This window comes from Ylistrum balloti, unplaced genomic scaffold (genome assembly GCF_031769215.1).
Source record: "Ylistrum balloti isolate Yb309-2 unplaced genomic scaffold, AGI_CSIRO_Ybal_v1 Utg369850, whole genome shotgun sequence".
Lineage (NCBI taxonomy): Eukaryota > Metazoa > Mollusca > Bivalvia > Pectinida > Pectinidae > Ylistrum > Ylistrum balloti.
The window spans coordinates 4,174,789-4,192,809 of NW_026782003.1; the positions used below are offsets into that span (position 1 = coordinate 4,174,789).

At 35.5% G+C, this 18,021-nt stretch overlaps 1 protein-coding gene across 1 annotated transcript in view; it reads right to left on the reverse strand.

The window, feature by feature from the left end:
• The window catches only part of LOC132545629 (uncharacterized), a 56,231-nt gene extending 40,572 nt beyond the window's left edge, over positions 1-15,659 (reverse strand). Inside the window, exons 1-8 of the mRNA XM_060209327.1 lie at positions 15,477-15,659; positions 15,079-15,096; positions 14,047-14,067; positions 9,858-10,049; positions 8,906-9,085; positions 7,832-7,837; positions 7,756-7,770; positions 733-850 (exon numbers count right to left, since the gene is read on the reverse strand). Coding sequence (XP_060065310.1) covers positions 733-850; positions 7,756-7,770; positions 7,832-7,837; positions 8,906-9,085; positions 9,858-10,049; positions 14,047-14,067; positions 15,079-15,096; positions 15,477-15,659 — 733 coding nt within the window. The remainder of the gene's footprint in view (positions 1-732; positions 851-7,755; positions 7,771-7,831; positions 7,838-8,905; positions 9,086-9,857; positions 10,050-14,046; positions 14,068-15,078; positions 15,097-15,476) is intronic.
• Positions 15,660-18,021: the final 2,362 nt, after the last annotated feature.

An 18,021-nucleotide genomic window follows, 5' to 3' on the forward strand; every position in this document is an offset into this window, starting at 1 on the left:
TACACCTCCCTACCCTGACTACACCTATCTTACACCTCCCTACCCTGATTACACCTATCTTACACCTCCCTACCCTGATTACACCTATCTTACACCTCCCTACCCTGATTACACCTATCTTACACCTCCCTACCCTAATTACACCTATCTTATACCTCCCTACCCTGACTACACCTATCTTACACCTCCCTACCCTAATTACACCTATCTTACACCTCCCTACCCTGATTACACCTATCTTACACCTCCCTACCCTAACTACACCTATCTTACACCTCTCTACCCTGATTACACCTTCCTTACACCTCCCTACCCTAACTACACCTATCTTACACCTCTCTACCCTGATTACACCTATCTTACACCTCCCTACCCTGATTACACCTATCTTACACCTCCCTACCCTGAATACACCTATCTTACACCTCCCTACCCTGATTACACCTATCTTACACCTCCCCACCCTGAATACACCTATCTTACACCTCCCTACCCTGATTACACCTATCTTACACCTCCCTACCCTGATTACACCTATCTTACACCTCCCTACCCTAATTACACCTATCTTACACCTCCCTACCATGATAAAACCTATCCTACACCTCCCTATCCTGAATACACCTATCTTACATCAAACAACTGGTATACCCACCAAATGTACCCTTACATGTATTCTCTGTCCCTTGAATCACCAGTAACTAAGTCTACCCTCTATCATCATGTACCCACCTTCCCGTTGTTTTTCCAGGTCTCGGTTTTTGATCTGGAGGTATTCCATCTGCCGACCATGGTTTTCTGCCAGTTGTTTGAGCTGGGAATCCTGGTTTGGATTATACCTCTGATAGTCCTACAACAGATAAACCTGGTTAGAATTGTACCTCTGATAGTCCCACAACTGATAAACCTGGTTAGGATTGTACCTCTGATAGTCCTACAACAGATAAACCTGGTTAGAATTGTACCTCTGATAGTTCTACAACAGATAAACCTGGTTAGAATTGTACCTCTGATAGTCCTACAACAGATAAACCTGGTTAGAATTGTACCTCTGATAGTCCTACAACAGATAAACCTGGTTAGAATTGTACCTCTGATAGTTCTATAACAGATAAACCTGGTTAGAATTGTACCTCTGATAGTCCCACAACTGATAAACCTGGTTAGGATTGTACCTCTGATAGTCCTACAACAGATAAACCTGGTTAGGATTGTACCTCTGATAGTTCTACAACAGATAAACCTGGTTAGAATTGTACCTCTGATAGTCCTACAACAGATAAATCTGGTTAGAATTGTACCTCTGATAGTCCTACAACAGATAAACCTGGTTAGAATTGTACCTCTGATAGTTCTATAACAGATAAACCTGGTTAGAATTGTACCTCTGATAGTTCTATAACAGATAAACCTGGTTAGGATTGTACCTCTGATAGGTCTACAACAGATAAACCTGGTTAAGATTATACCTCTGATAGGTCTACAACAGATAAACCTGGTTAGGATTATACCTCTGATAGTCCTACAACAGATAAACCTGGTTAAGATTATACCTCTGATAGTCCTACAACAGATAAACCTGGTTAAGATTTTACCCCTGGTAGTCCAACAACAGGTTAACCTGGTTAAGATTTCACCTCTGGTAGTCCTTCAACAGGTTAACCTCAATAAGATTGTACCTCTGATAATCTCAGAACAGAATTGAATCATGTCCTACTTCCAGTCAAAGATCAGAGAAGTACACATCCTTCAGTAGGATTTATAAGGCTAGTTTCATCAGTTCTTCACTTATATTCACTAACTTTTATTGGAGACAGAGTTTTCTTTTCCCAAACTTTCATTTTGTATTATCAGATCAGATTAATAGCAATGATTTAAAACTAATTGTAAAGCAAAGAATTTGCAACAGTTTAAGATATATATATTAATATTCCATTTGATACTCCTATCTTCAAGAACAAACAAACAAACAAACCTGTAACAAAGACTATGAAACCAGGGTTAGTGTGTTGATATTTCATAACAGAGGAAATACCAGGCATGATGGTAATTAGTTAAACTTTATAATAATTTTTGTACAGAAAATAGCAAAGAAGGTATACCTGTATGACTTTAGTAAGGAAGGTAACAACTGAACACACCTTTATGACTTTAGTAAGGAAGGTAACACCTGAACACACCTGTATGATTTTAGTAAGGAAGGTAACAACTGAACACACCTGTATGACTTTAGTAAGGAAGGTAACACCTGAACACACCTGTATGACTTTAGTAAGGAAGGTAACATCTGAACACACCTTTATGACTTTAGTAAGGAAGGTAACATCTGAACACACCTGTATGACTTTAGTAAGGAAGGTAACACCTGAACACACCTGTATGACTTCAGTAAGGAAGGTAACACCTGAACACACCTGTATGACTTCAGTAAGGAAGGTAACACCTGAACACACCTTTATGACTTCAGTAAGGAAGGTAACACCTGAACACACCTGTATGACTTTAGTAAGGAAGGTAACACCTGAACACACCTGTATGACTTTAGTAAGGAAGGTAACACCTGAACACACCTGTATGACTTCAGTAAGGAAGGTAACACCTGAACACACCTGTATGACTTTAGTAAGGAAGGTAACACCTGAACACACCTTTATGACTTTAGTAAGGAAGGTAACATCTGAACACACCTTTATGACTTTAGTAAGGAAGGTTACACCTGAACACACCTGTATATGACTTCAGTAAGGAAGGTAACACCTGAACACACCTGTATGACTTCAGTAAGGAAGGTAACACCTGAACACACCTGTATGATTTTAGTAAGGAAGGTAACAACTGAACACACCTGTATGACTTTAGTAAGGAAGGTAACACCTGAACACAGCTTTATGACTTTAGTAAGGAAGGTAACACCTGAACACACCTTTATGACTTTAGTAAGGAAGGTAACATCTGAACACACCTTTATGACTTCAGTAAGGAAGGTAACACCTGAACACACCTGTATGACTTCAGTAAGGAAGGTAACACCTGAACACACCTGTATGATTCTAGTAAGGAAGGTAACAACTGAACACACCTGTATGACTTTAGTAAGGAAGGTAACACCTGAACACACCTTTATGACTTTAGTAAGGAAGGTAACACCTAAACACACCTTTATGACTTTAGTAAGGAAGGTAACATCTGAACACACCTTTATGACTTTAGTAAGGAAGGTTACACCTGAACACACCTGTATATGACTTCAGTAAGGAAGGTAACACCTGAACACACCTGTATGACTTCAGTAAGGAAGGTAACAACTGAACACACCTGTATGACTTCAGTAAGGAAGGTAACAACTGAACACACCTGTATGACTTTAGTAAGGAAGGTAACACCTGAACACACCTGTATGACTTTAGTAAGGACGGTAACACCTGAACACACCTGTATGACTTTAGTAAGGAAGGTAACACCTAAACACACCTTTATGACTTTAGTAAGGAAGGTAACACCTGAACACATCTTTATGACTTTAGTAAGGAAGGTAACACCTGAACACACCTGAACACACCTGTATGACTTTAGTAAGGAAGGCAACACCTGAACACACCTGTATGACTTTAGTAAGGAAGGTAACACCTGAACACACCTGTATGACTTTATTAAGGAAGGTAACACCTGAACACACCTGTATGACTCTAGTAAGGAAGGTAACACCTGAACACACCTGTATTACTTTATTAAGGAAGGTAACACCTGAACACACCTGTATTACTTTATTAAGGAAGGTAATACCTGAACACACCTGTATGACTTTAGTAAGGAAGGCAACACCTGAACACACCTGTATGACTTTAGTAAGGAAGGTAACACCTGAACACACCTGTATGACTTTATTAAGGAAGGTAACACCTGAACACACCTGTATGACTTTAGTAAGGAAGGTAACACCTGAACACACCTTTATGACTTTAGTAAGGAAGGTAACACCTAAACACACCTTTATGACTTTAGTAAGGAAGGTAACACCTGAACACATCTTTATGACTTTAGTAAGGAAGGTTACACCTAAACACACCTTTATGACTTTAGTAAGGAAGGTAACACCTGAACACACCTGAACACACCTGTATGACTTTAGTAAGGAAGGCAACACCTGAACACACCTGTATGACTTTAGTAAGGAAGGTAACACCTGAACACACCTTTATGACTTTAGTAAGGAAGGTAACACCTAAACACACCTTTATGACTTTAGTAAGGAAGGTAACATCTGAACACACCTGTATGACTTTAGTAAGGAAGGTTACACCTGAACACACCTGTATATGACTTCAGTAAGGAAGGTAACACCTGAACACACCTGTATGACTTCAGTAAGGAAGGTAACAACTGAACACACCTGTATGACTTCAGTAAGGAAGGTAACAACTGAACACACCTGTATGACTTTAGTAAGGAAGGTAACACCTGAACACACCTGTATGACTTTAGTAAGGAAGGTAACACCTGAACACACCTGTATGACTTTAGTAAGGAAGGTAACACCTAAACACACCTTTATGACTTTAGTAAGGAAGGTAACACCTGAACACATCTTTATGACTTTAGTAAGGAAGGTTACACCTAAACACACCTTTATGACTTTAGTAAGGAAGGTAACACCTGAACACACCTGAACACACCTGTATGACTTTAGTAAGGAAGGCAACACCTGAACACACCTGTATGACTTTAGTAAGGAAGGTAACACCTGAACACACCTGTATGACTTTATTAAGGAAGGTAACACCTGAACACACCTGTATGACTCTAGTAAGGAAGGTAACACCTGAACACACCTATATTACTTTATTAAGGAAGGTAACACCTGAACACACCTGTATTACTTTATTAAGGAAGGTAATACCTGAACACACCTGTATGACTTTAGTAAGGAAGGCAACACCTGAACACACCTGTATGACTTTAGTAAGGAAGGTAACACCTGAACACACCTGTATGACTTTATTAAGGAAGGTAATACCTGAACACACCTGTATGACTTTAGTAAGGAAGGTAACACCTGAACACACCTGTATGACTTTAGTAAGGAAGGTAACACCTGAACACACCTGTATGACTTTAGTAAGGAAGGTAACACCTGAACACACCTTTATGACTTTAGTAAGGAATGTAATTCCTGAACACACCTGTATTACTTTATTAAGGAAGGTAATACCTGAACACACCTTTATTATTTTAATATGTCCTACAAAGTCATCAATTTCACACATAAATATCGAACCCACCCTAGGACGTCCATTAATGTGTATACTGAGTTTTGTTGATCTTTGTGCCATTTATTTACAAATATCTCCAGGCCTATAATCAAAGTTTGACAGAGAGAACCACTGGACGGGGTTAGAATTCACCAGGACAATGAGCCAGAGACGTGAGAATGTTTATCAGGCAAAATGTCTTGTGGTTACTCAATAGAGCTATCCTATTATGGAGGCAGTATTATATGTGTACCGTGTATATAAAATAAATAAAACGAAAACAGTAATAATCTATTCATCGTAAAATTCTTCTAAGTGTTGCAGTCACAAGTCTGGACAAGTTATCCATGCAAATAAGATATGTTCATAATTAGAAATGTCTTTTCAATCATGTTTACCTGCATTGTGCTTATCAAAACAAGTCAACACTACAGGTTCACTACAAGTTCCTTTAAATATCTTGTAATATACAAAAATCCAATCTAATATGTTCGAGGGGAGTCGCTGCATTTTAGCTACCTGTACATCTGACAAGACATGACTGTACACATACCCAATATACATACAACACACACCTGGAAAGCTCTCTAAACCAGTAGTAAATCATTGCATTTATCAATTTATATCAACATAATCTTAATTTACCTCTCTATTTTTTTTTTTTAATTTTCTAATTCACAATATCATGAAACATATTCATACACTTTCTCTTCTCTGTTTCTATCTCCTAATCTCACACCGTCAGTTTACTTTATGGTCTAATTTTTAATTTAAATTGAACCACAATGTGCTGTGATCTGTCGTCAATAAAATAATCCTCAGTATCTTTCATGTGGCACTTTGATTTTGACTTGTTACACATATCATAGTCTATCTGTAAAGGGACAGTGTATCAGACAATGTCAATATCCTAAATTATAGTCATCAAAGGCACTTGAATAATTCCCCATGATTTTTGATAATCCCTCTGTAAGACCCCCCCCCACTACATCACAGAGGTACATATTGTCTGTACCTGGCAACCCAGATACTAATAATTAAATGGGCGGGCACATTGTAACACTACCTTCCCAAGCTACGGCTTTGTCTTCAGAGAGAAATCATTACCGGGGGTATTTCGAAAGATCATCAAGAAAATCTTCTTTGAATTTTCTTCTTTGTTTTCTTTCATTTTCACTTTCATTTTTGTATACTAATATTTGATAATTAAGATCCACAGACTTAAAACTAGTGTATGGTGAATTCTTCTGTCATGTCATATCTTGATTCCATATTACCCCATATTATATCACAGGGTTATTCATTTATACGTCAAGGTCATTGTGTGACCTTGCACTTGACATGTTCAAAGTGTCAAGGTCATGTATGACCTTACATAATGATAACTATAATTATTACAGCATTGTTTGTAGACGACACTAATAAAATTACCATGATTATCTACATCCCATTCTTGTCTTTGAATTGTTGATATTTTAACTGACTAGAAATTAAAAACAGTGATTTGTACAAAGTTAACTAATAATCTCAAGTTTGTTTCAGTAACAGTGACATTGACCTTTGACCCTTTGAACACCCAGATGCCATTCCAAATAAGAAGCAGTGTGTAAAATTGGAATTTGAACGGTCCAAGACAACTGTGTTATTGTCTGGTTATGGTGATGTGGAAGGAAAGAAAGATGGCATGATGGAGTGAGGGAATGAAGGATGGCTGGATAATGAAAAATTATATATATATATAAGGAACATAAAGTTATAGTCAGCGAAATAAAATCTAATTATTTTCCTTCTAGTGTCACCTAATATGTTATACACCTAAACTAAACATAAAGAATGTGTGTTAATGTTTAATTACTAAAGACAGAAATAAGGGTTGGGAATCTAAAGTCAAAAGATTTTCTGTGACGCAAATAAACAAAAAACAATGATCGGTATTATTACAAACAATAAAAAAAAATCCACAAATTGAGAACATGTTACAGTGAATGTCAACCACCATGTGGCACCACACACAACAAGAGAATAATACCTTGGACTGCTGTAAAAATAAGTTGTTTTCTGTACATGTTATGATTAAAAATCCCAAAATAACATAGTAACACATTAATCACAGCACACAGTGTACATGTAATAGTACATTTAGAGATCATCAACTGGGGTTTATCTTGATAATGATGAGGTTTAATTCAAATTCATTACTCATTAATGCAAAAATGATATTTGTTGAACCAACTTAATATCTTCAATGACTGATAAAAAAAGTTTTCCAAAGACATGGTTACAATCATAAAAACTTCCACGGCACAAATTTCCAACTCAACCATCTGTATAGATAGACAGTTCCAAAATTTTTCAAGGAAGAACATTATTGTTACAATTTCTGGGTTTCACAAATTATCATTTCTTGTACCTTAACTGATTTCTGTTAAATTTATTACAAGGATTGTTTGTTCTAATCAATCAATACACATACATGCAGTACATTAAGCACATCCAGCACAAACACAAGTGGGTTTTTTTTCTTCTACCATGAAGGATTATCTGTGCTTAAGGCTGTTAATACATTTGTGCAAGGTACATACCTTCCTCTTTTTCTGAAACATGGCAGGTGGTAATTGTATGTTAACATTACACTCTAGATTTCTCAGGGCCAAACACAATTAACAACACATTTTGAGAAAACACACTTCAGGTTTATCAAAAACATTCAACTTGTCAGTCAAAAGAGCTTGTGTTTAAAAAGAAAACATTGGAAAAAATGATAAAAACAAAAAACTTGTAATTTCTGTAAAGTCATTTCATCTGGATTGGCGACAAAGACACGACAGCTCTGCTGTGGTATTATACACTGATAGCTGGTACTTATACAAATTCTTATGTTATACATACAACACAAAGTTTACACAGACATGAAGATATAACTTAAGGGTATACACAATATGTCCTCAGTATTTACACCTTTGATTTAAATACTACATTCAAGTGGTGTGCAAAAGGGAAAAAATTTAAATCATTTTCTAGTTTTTAATTTTCTTAGGCAAGAAAACAACCCATTGAACTTACTGAAGAAAGTTGTATGGTATGTGGAGTCTAATACAACAGTAGAGTAACTTCAACACTGTGCAAGGTAACAGCCAAAAGGAGGAATTGGTCAAATCACACAGAATTTGTAGCATCAAACCATTGATCTTCATTTGGTGTAGTATTTAAACCAATGTAAAACTGCGAATTATATAATTAAAAACACACACTCTCAAAATCTCTTAAAACATAAAACATTAACAATAATGTCTATAGACAGAATGAGCTCTGGAAAAACATCCTGCAATCACGATGTTCAAAAAATAGTCAAGTTTAACTTACACGAAGCCTAAATCAATAAAAGTAATGTTTGGATATACATTGTATCTAAAAAGAAATACAAAATTTATCCAGGAGATTAAAGAAACCAAAAAAATACAATATAAGTTTTCCTTTTCAGCTACAAACCTCAACCTTTGTTAAATGTAAGTTTTAAATAGACAGTGTAACTCGTGTTTCTGGATAACAGTAAAACTATAACCTTGCAATAATACAACTGTAGGACTTTTTGCGAATACCCAAACTGGACCAAACACGATATTAAGTCACAATTTGTCAAACCACAGTGGACTTACATCATCATCAAGATGAATGCTCATGCTAGCATCGGACATGACTGACCGATTATCCTGACGAGATGGACGGTCAGTGTGCTGTACTACAGGTTGATAATTCTTGCGTGGTCTCCTGTCAGACGGCTTCATGACTGGACGTCGATTACGGTCTGTGGATATTTTTTCTTTCAAATTCTCATACTGAAAAATTCCCCAGATATTTCTCGTAAATATTTGACTCAGAACATAAGATCAGAAAATTTATTTGTATAAATTTTGAATTCTTTGAATGTGCGATTTACTTAATACAAACTTGGCTGTTCAAATGTGGCTGTAACATATATACATGTGTAAGAATGAAAAGGAACTGTAAATGTCCAAACAGGAAGTGTCAAACAGGTTTGATTTCAATAAGTTTCACTGCCATTTCATAGTAATGTTAACAATGAAAATAACACCGATTTTAATGAGTGTTCGTGGGAATACTGAACAAAATGTGTTGCTCAATGAAAACCGATTGATCATAAATAAAATGCTTGATAGAGATGTCCATGTAAGCTGTTCTAATTGTCTCAAATATTTCTTTCAACATCTTTTCATTTTTTTTAATTAACATGTAAGAGATGTGTAAAATTAATGCTCAGGAAATTCTCCGTTACACACGAGACAATAGTTAGCAGTAGAACACACCGTTAAATCCAAATTGATGTTAGTTTTGTGTGTACAGAACAAACACATTTTCCAATCACAGTTATGTTTATTAGGAAAAACTCCTAAACAACCTTATGTTGTTTAAAATCATATCTATAAACTTCTGTTCAAATCCATTTCTTTTATGTGTAGTGAAAAAATCTCTAACAGATGGGAAATAAATATTCTTGTGAAAATATTTAGCCATCATAACTGAAATAGTGTCCTGTTTTAGAGTGATAAGAAAATTATCTAGACTTTGCAAGCTGGCTCTGAGCCTCACCTCCAGTTGAAGATGTCGGACTTCTTGGTCATGCGAGAGAGGCAGGTTTGAACGAGCTCGACTAGGATGACGTGTTGACCAGCCAAGCTTACGGTCTGTGTCTTCCAAAGTGTCTAGCAAGATCCTCTCCTCTAGATTGCGCAAGTCTCGAATTTTATTGCGATTCTCCTTATAATTTTTCAGTTCCGCCACCTTAGCAAATTTACATTTAGAAAAATGACTTTTTTTCACTAAAGTAATTTGGTACTGACGCATTCAATAGAGAAGGATTTATTATATACATTAATCATGACTTTGTCATAGAGCAGGTTCATCTGACATTCGAAGATACGGCCAATATACAGAATATCATTAAGCATTATCTGTCTATTATTGCTGAAAATAAAGAGAAGGTGTTCATACAAAGATGGCTGCCGACTGAGGTACTGGTGAAAATAAACAGTAAGTGTTCATGCAAAGATGGCTGCCAACTGAAGTACTAGTAAAAATAAAGAGTAGGAGCTCATACAAAAGATGGCCGCTGATTGAGATACTGGTAAAAAAATAATTAGTAGATGTTCATGCAAAAGATGGCTGCCAGTTGAGGTACTGGAGAAAATCAAGAATTGATGTTCATACAAAGATGACTGCCAGTTGAGACAATGGTGAAAATAATGAGTAGGTGTTCATACAAAGATGGCTGGACTGAATATATAGTCATCAAATATTGCTTACAACAACTTTTTCTTTGACCTAATAATACTAGAATTATTCATGGAGGATTCAAAGGCATAATGGAATCTCTATGAATGTTGCGAACACTGTTAACCTGCTGCTCTTCTGTATTTTAGAATTTCAAATAAAAGAGTACATTGAGTTTGTAAAGGACATGTGATCTGCTTATATAAAAGGCTAGGCCAACAACTTCTCATTGAGTCTTTAGTGATACATTGTAGTATACAGCAATGCCAGTATATAAGGCCATTGTGTCCAACTGTATGTGTACAATGTGAATCCTGGTGGAAAAAAGTCCTTACTCTGTATCTAACAGCTGGGCTTGAGATCTAACATCAGTAAAGGTTGACATCTGATATCATGTGGACATTAGACAGTAGAAAAAGAATCGTGATGGAAAGAAACATGAAGAAACCAATGAAAAGAAAATGTGTAATTTTACCTGAGGAACCATACAGGTAACATAGACATTGTCATGTGCCAACAGAAATATAAAAGGTATTGATGACTATGTAAGTAAAAAGAAAATGAAAACAAGAAATAACAGGACCTTTATACCACTTGTATCATCGTTATTTTGTTAATTGTTCAATCATTAATGATTTTATCGATATCTTATTTCAAACTCATGTATACAATCTATAAACACAACATTACAGGTGTTTTCTTTTCTATGTCATTAGATACCGTCTTTAAACACAAACAAAATAATGTACATCATGCTGACATTTTGTTCTATCAACATTCTAATGCCATTTATTTAATCTGTCATCTTCAACACTCAATCAAGTCTACTTGAACATCTCAACATTCAAGTTTACTTTAAAGTCCATTGCATTTTAACAACTATCAGTATATTTTCCAAAACACATCTCCCCATTCCTAAACACACCAAAAAACTACCTCCTTATGTCTGACCTCCCTAGAAACGACCTCCTTATACCTGACCTCCTTAGAAACTACCTCCTTATACCTGACCTCCCTAGAAACGACCTCCTTATACCTGGCCTCCCTAGAAAATACCTCCTTATACCTGACCTCCCTAGAAACTACCTCCTTATACCTGACCTCCCCAGAAACTACCTCCTTATACCTGACCTCCCTAGAAACTACCTCCTTATACCTGACCTCCCTAGAAACTACCTCCTTATACCTAACCTCCCTCGAAACTACCTCCTTACACCTGACCTCCCTAGAAACTACCTTCTAATATCCATCCCTCTCTGTGACTTACTTTCTTATACCAGTAGTGATATCCAGACTTATTATTACTCTGGTTTCCTACCACACGAAATCTCTCATGTGCTCCGAGCCAACAGCTTGTCAAATAGATTGAGCTTATAGTTTTATACATGTACTCCAACTTGGAAACTACTACCCAACTAACTTGAAAATACTTTTTTATCTGTAGCCCTCAGGAAAATGAAAACTGCATAGTCATCAATTTATAAATTTAAGGAAAGTGGATCTGCATTTCCTTTCCTTTGTATATTTAAAGTCAATATAAAAAAATGTAGTTTTGGAAAAGAGTTTGATGGTTGTGAAGATGCAATGTAAGCACTACCAGCACCAATCAAATTTCAATCAGCAGTGTTGCTATGGTAACTACATTATAACATCAATCATACAGTCCTACACCATGCTCATGCTTGTCAACATGCATTCTTACTTAACTATAATTTCAAAGCTACCTACAGCTGTTCATTCATTCAGAAATTCAATTCAATTTACAAGTATAAATCAAAAAGATGAAAACAATAAATGTTCACTTTAAAACAAAAACTTCTTGATAAAAAGGACTTGTCGACATCACTACTGGATTTCATTGTCAACACCATTCTATAAGTCATGTTAACTTACTACACATTATGCACTAGCACAATACGACAGTTCAAGTCAAGACAACATCTGTCACATCAAGTAAGCAAAACTAAAAGACTACTGGCGTGAAAGTCTACAGATATTCAAAACATGCATATATATATACACTAAACACTTTGGTTTACATTTTGAGAATTTGTTGAACACAGGATTTGATGGAAGGGATCTTGCATGCGTTTCCATTTCATATGAAATATCTTGAAACAAGTCTTAGAACTTTTCAATTGATCAAGCCTCTGGCAACGTGAAATGAAAAATCTGTAACCAGTTTTATAAATCTCACATACGAAGAGAAAATAAATGCAAGATTCTGTTCATCACATAACTTGTTAAATTGCCTTCTGTTGTCTGTTATAACAACAAACTTTGGTCAACATAACGGTTACCACATTGTAAGAAAGGGTGTGGCTTATATTCTGGTGTGTCTTTTATGTGGATCAAATAAAAAAAATGCTCAAAAACCAGCCCTGTGGCTTATACTCAGGCGCGGTTTATAGCCCGGAAAAATATAGTAAATATACACGGAATTTTTTAACTCAACTCACATAAGTTAAGTTAAGCAAATAAAAAACATTGTTTCTTTACTTTGTCCTCATTTAATACATTGCAACATCTTTCCATAACTAGTAAACATGTCCTGTTTTAGTTTCCTATGGAATCTTCAAACCATAATATCATTATCTAATGCTGTCAGGTTAAGTAAAGGAGGAGGCACTAACATTCAAAATTAAAGTCTGTTGCAATTTGATTGGTCCCTAAGTGGGACAAACCTTTTATACCTGAGCCAGAGAATCTGTGCTGAAATGTGATTGGACCCCAGGTGTGACAGTCCCTTTATACCAGAGGCAGAAAGTCTGTGCTGAAATGTGATTGGACCCCAGGTGTGACAGTCCCTTTATGCCAGTGCCAGAATGTTTATTCTGAAATGTGATTGGTCCCCGAGCGTGACAGGCCCTTTATACCTGAGCTAGAAAGTCTGTGCTGAAATGCGATTGGTCCCCAGGTGTGACAGTCCCTTTATACCAGTGCCAGAATGTTTATTCTGAAATGTGATTGGTCCCCGAGCGTGACAGTCCCTTTATAACAGTGCCAGAATGTTTAGTCTGAAATGTGATTGGTTCACGAGCGTGACAGTCCCTTTATACCTGAGCCAGAAAGTCTTTGCTGAAATGCGATTGGTCCCCAGGTGTGACAGTCCCTTTATACCAGTGCCAGAATGTTTATTCTGAAATGTGATTGGTCCCCGAGCGTGACAGTCCCTTTATAACAGTGCCAGAATGTTTAGTCTGAAATGTGATTGGTTCACGAGCGTGACAGTCCCTTTATACCTGAGCCAGAAAGTCTTTGCTGAAATGCGATTGGTCCCAAAGCATGACAGTCCCTTTATACCTGAGCCAGAAAGTCTGTGCTGAAATGTGATTGGTCCCCAGGTGTGCCTCTAACTATACAATAGCTAGGTTGCAATAGTTTTGCAGCATGCACATGCTGTATAAGGTGTAGGACAGATAGTCCTATGTACAAGGTACACTGAATGCATCATGCAGTATAACTATTAAACTGGCTATCATACACATATTTGACATACACTACTTACTAAGTAAGATGAAATGGATGGCTGCAAGAAAACGCCCTTGATATCATTAGTTTTAGACGTATCTTTACAATCCAACTTTTTTAATTCAAATACCATAACTGTTTATTTCAGAGAAAATGTGAAGACTTGAAATGGAAGTAATGAATTAATAGGAGTTTTTTCCAGCTTGAGGGTAGGACAGAAAAATCTCAACCCCTCTCTGCAGAAATTCCCAACAGTCTAACCATCTACCTGTACATTTGTATTATAAAGCATTTTGACTTGATTAATAAAACTACCAGGTATATTTAATGTGTTTTCTTTCTTTGATTTAATGAAAAGAAAATGTTTTCAAAATTCTGCAATGGTGAAATACAGGGTGTCTGATATTGTATAAAATTCTGGTACAAGCTATATATATTGAACTCTGCTTATGGAGAACCAGTATGATCTATGCTGAACTGAGGTGTCCAGCTAGAGTAGCAACGAAGTGTATTAAATGCTATTTCAGATATAATCTTTGTACAAGAGGAAAGAATATGACAGGTGTACGACAGTATATGATGATAGTAATGCCAAAAATAGTATAGAAATTGAAAATTAAACCGGTTACCGTTAACAGTGCAAGACATACAAACACAAAGCAGACTGTTACCACAGACATATAGATATCAAGTAATTTTATGTCTGCGATAGCACCTGTGAAAATCCGGATTGAATGGAGTACCTGAGCGCCAGGTATAGTTGCCTCTTACAGGAACAATGTATCAAAAAATACCCTTGCAGTATAAATCATATATTTAAAAAAAAATAGATTTTGACATTTGATATCACACTCAGTCGAGTTGATCAATCTTGGTCAGAATTTGTCTTAACAGAAGTGTTAATAGATTCAGAGAATGTAAATCGTAAATGTGATTTTGTTTATTATAAAAGAAAGAAGAAATCCAGACCAATGTTAATTAGTATTAATTAACTTTGTTTAATTAGCATTAATTAACTTCGTGTCAACAAACCATAACACACTGAGTGAACATTAAAACACTCACTCACCTTCTTCTCTGCTTTTTTCTGCAAAACAGTCAACTTTCTAATCAAAACTTGGAGTCACATAGCATTTTTTTTTTCAAATACATTATTTCAAAGAGCAGTGGTTTCAAATAAGTATCTTTTTATTAAAGATAAGAAAGAGTTGATTCCTGTATTTAAATGGATAAAGATTTGTGATTTTATTTTCAACATGACTCATCATATTCTTATATGTAAAACAACATGTTCAACAAGTCAATTTTGAAAAATTCTGTTTATGACTTTTCACTAGACATGTTAAAAGTTCAACAGTATATAAGATAATAGGCACATATTAGTGGGTTTTCTATCCTAAAAGTTGGGAGAAGAAAAGGCAATCTAAAATGATCTTCCTATTCTAAGTAATTATGTTCAGGACTTACCACATCGGGGGAATGGGGTCGTGGGGACGGTGTGCCTGCTGAATAGAGGCCTCTTCTCAGCAACAAGTTATCCGGGTCACCAATATTTCCACCAACACAAAACTTCTTTTTGTGTTTCTGTAGAAGTTGCGTAGAATCGAAAGTCATGTGACACTCATGACACTTATATTTCCCATCTGCCATGATGGCAGCTGTGTTTATATCGTCCTTTGTCAACACAAAATATTCCTGTTTCTTTTCTTCCTCTTTCTCCAAATCATTCTTTAATTCTGAAGGGAATGAAAATAATTAAAATAGAAAAGTATTCTGAGAATTAATTGTACAATCTTCATAAACTTTTAATAGATAACCTACTTTATTACAATGAAATACATATAAAAATACAGATACATTTAACAGGGGTCAGTGGTCTAACAGGTGTTTCATAAAATAGGTGTCTACAGTATCAAACAGATCATGACAACCCCTTCTGTACTGTTGAGTTTATAGATCAACACAGTTCTACAGATCTGTCAGAGACTTTTACGTCTCAGTCTGACCTTACTGTAAAGACTGTTATTTTCTGTGGTTCAAATTGTTGCAGACTGACTGCTTTACTGAATTCTTGATCCAAAAGGATGCATCATTCTCTTATTTGTATTATCTTCATATTACTTCCATATTATCTTCATATTATCTTTGTATTATCTTCATATTATCTTTGTATTATCTCCATATTATCTTCATATTATCTTTGTATAATCTCCATATTATCTTTGTATCATCTTCATATTATCTTTGTATTATCTTTAAGTGGCATAGATAACTATTGTTTGCATTTTTATTTCATCTTCTAGAATAAAAAATTAAACAAACATTTCTTGATAATAACACCATTACCAGTATCAGAAATAAACTTAAGATCTGCCATCAACCATTACTTGTATTTTACATGTAGGTGGGTGATAACAGAAACATCAATCTAGTACAATTTCAACTCATTAATCTGACATAAATTTGTCATTATCATTAAATTGAAATTAATAATGTATAACTATGATCATATTCTTGATATCATACCAACAACAATGATTGATGATCAATATATTTCCTTCATAACCAAAAAATTATACATCAAAAAAATGATCGCAAATAATACCAACAGCCAAGACAAAACATCTGTTATATTGCACTAGTATGACAACTCGAAAAAATTCAACTGTGATATTTTTTAAAGCCATCAGCAAATAAAATCTGGTTGCACTTTTGAGTCACATACCAATAAATTACTTATCAAACATATAATGCATGGCCCTTTGAGAAGTCTTTATCAATGCTTCCTTTCAGGACCAGCTCTTGCTTCACAAAGCTCCACAGATTTGTCAATAACATTTTATTTACCTCAACACAATAAACAACATCTTTAAAAGTAATGACAGCTAGGCTGAGAACATGCCTTTTCATAACTTTCAATGATGTTTAAATTTGATTTTTCAGCACCTATGGTAGATTAGCAGACAAGAAATGAACAGTTGTATGGTTTCCAGGCACCTTTGTAAAGTCTAGCTCAACTGTTATCACAACGTGTACGTTGGATCAAGGGTTCTCATGTCCTACACTTGAAATACCATCCTAATATTATGAAAACACCTGTATAGCTTAGTTTTGAATTTTTCTACTTGAAAACTAAATTCATATGTCATTTAAAATGTTTGACAAGCCCATGTATACCAGCTTTATGGAATAAAAGTTCATGCAAATTTTATTTTCATGTTTACTTCTGTTTCATCATCATCATCATCATCATCATCTATTTTAAATGTTTTAATTACCGATTATGTCATTTAATATATAAATATTGTGAATTAATCAATTAATATATCGAATATAAGAAAATCTACTACATTAAGTGTAATTGTGAAGATCCCTCCCACCTGGAACAATCAACTTTGAGACAGCAGTGACCTATGTTTGAAAACTCACAGATATTAAACTTTTTATTTTTTTTTTTTTTTTTTGATTTTTGATCAGCTACAGTGTAGAGGGTTTGAAAAAGTTTCGTCCTAAGAATGTAATCCTGATAAATACTGGCCATACTATACTGCTCTGCTAGAAAGAACTTCTCTTTAGCTCGATCAGTTGAGCATCAGACTAATCAGCTGGGGACCCCAGGTTCAAGTTCTAGCAGAGGTATTGAAATAAAAAAATGACCTCTCTTATGTTGGCTCTATGTAGGGACTCAGTCATGATACTCAATATTGTCCCACAGACATCACTGTAGCCCTAGGAAAACTTGAAGACAAGTTATCTCCTGGTGGGAGAGTATGTAAACCTGGTAAATACTATTCGCAATATATTGCTAAGCTTAAGAGAATTTTCTTTAGCTCGATCTGTTGAGTGTTGGACTAGTAAGCCAGGAGTCCCAGCTATGAGTCCTGGCAAGGGCATTGAAAAGAATAATGACCTCTGTTACAAGAATAAAAACTAAAACAAGCAAACAAGGAAGACAGAATGTAGTAGAATTACCAGCTAGGTATATATCGGTTATGTGTCTACCCAAAGTCTT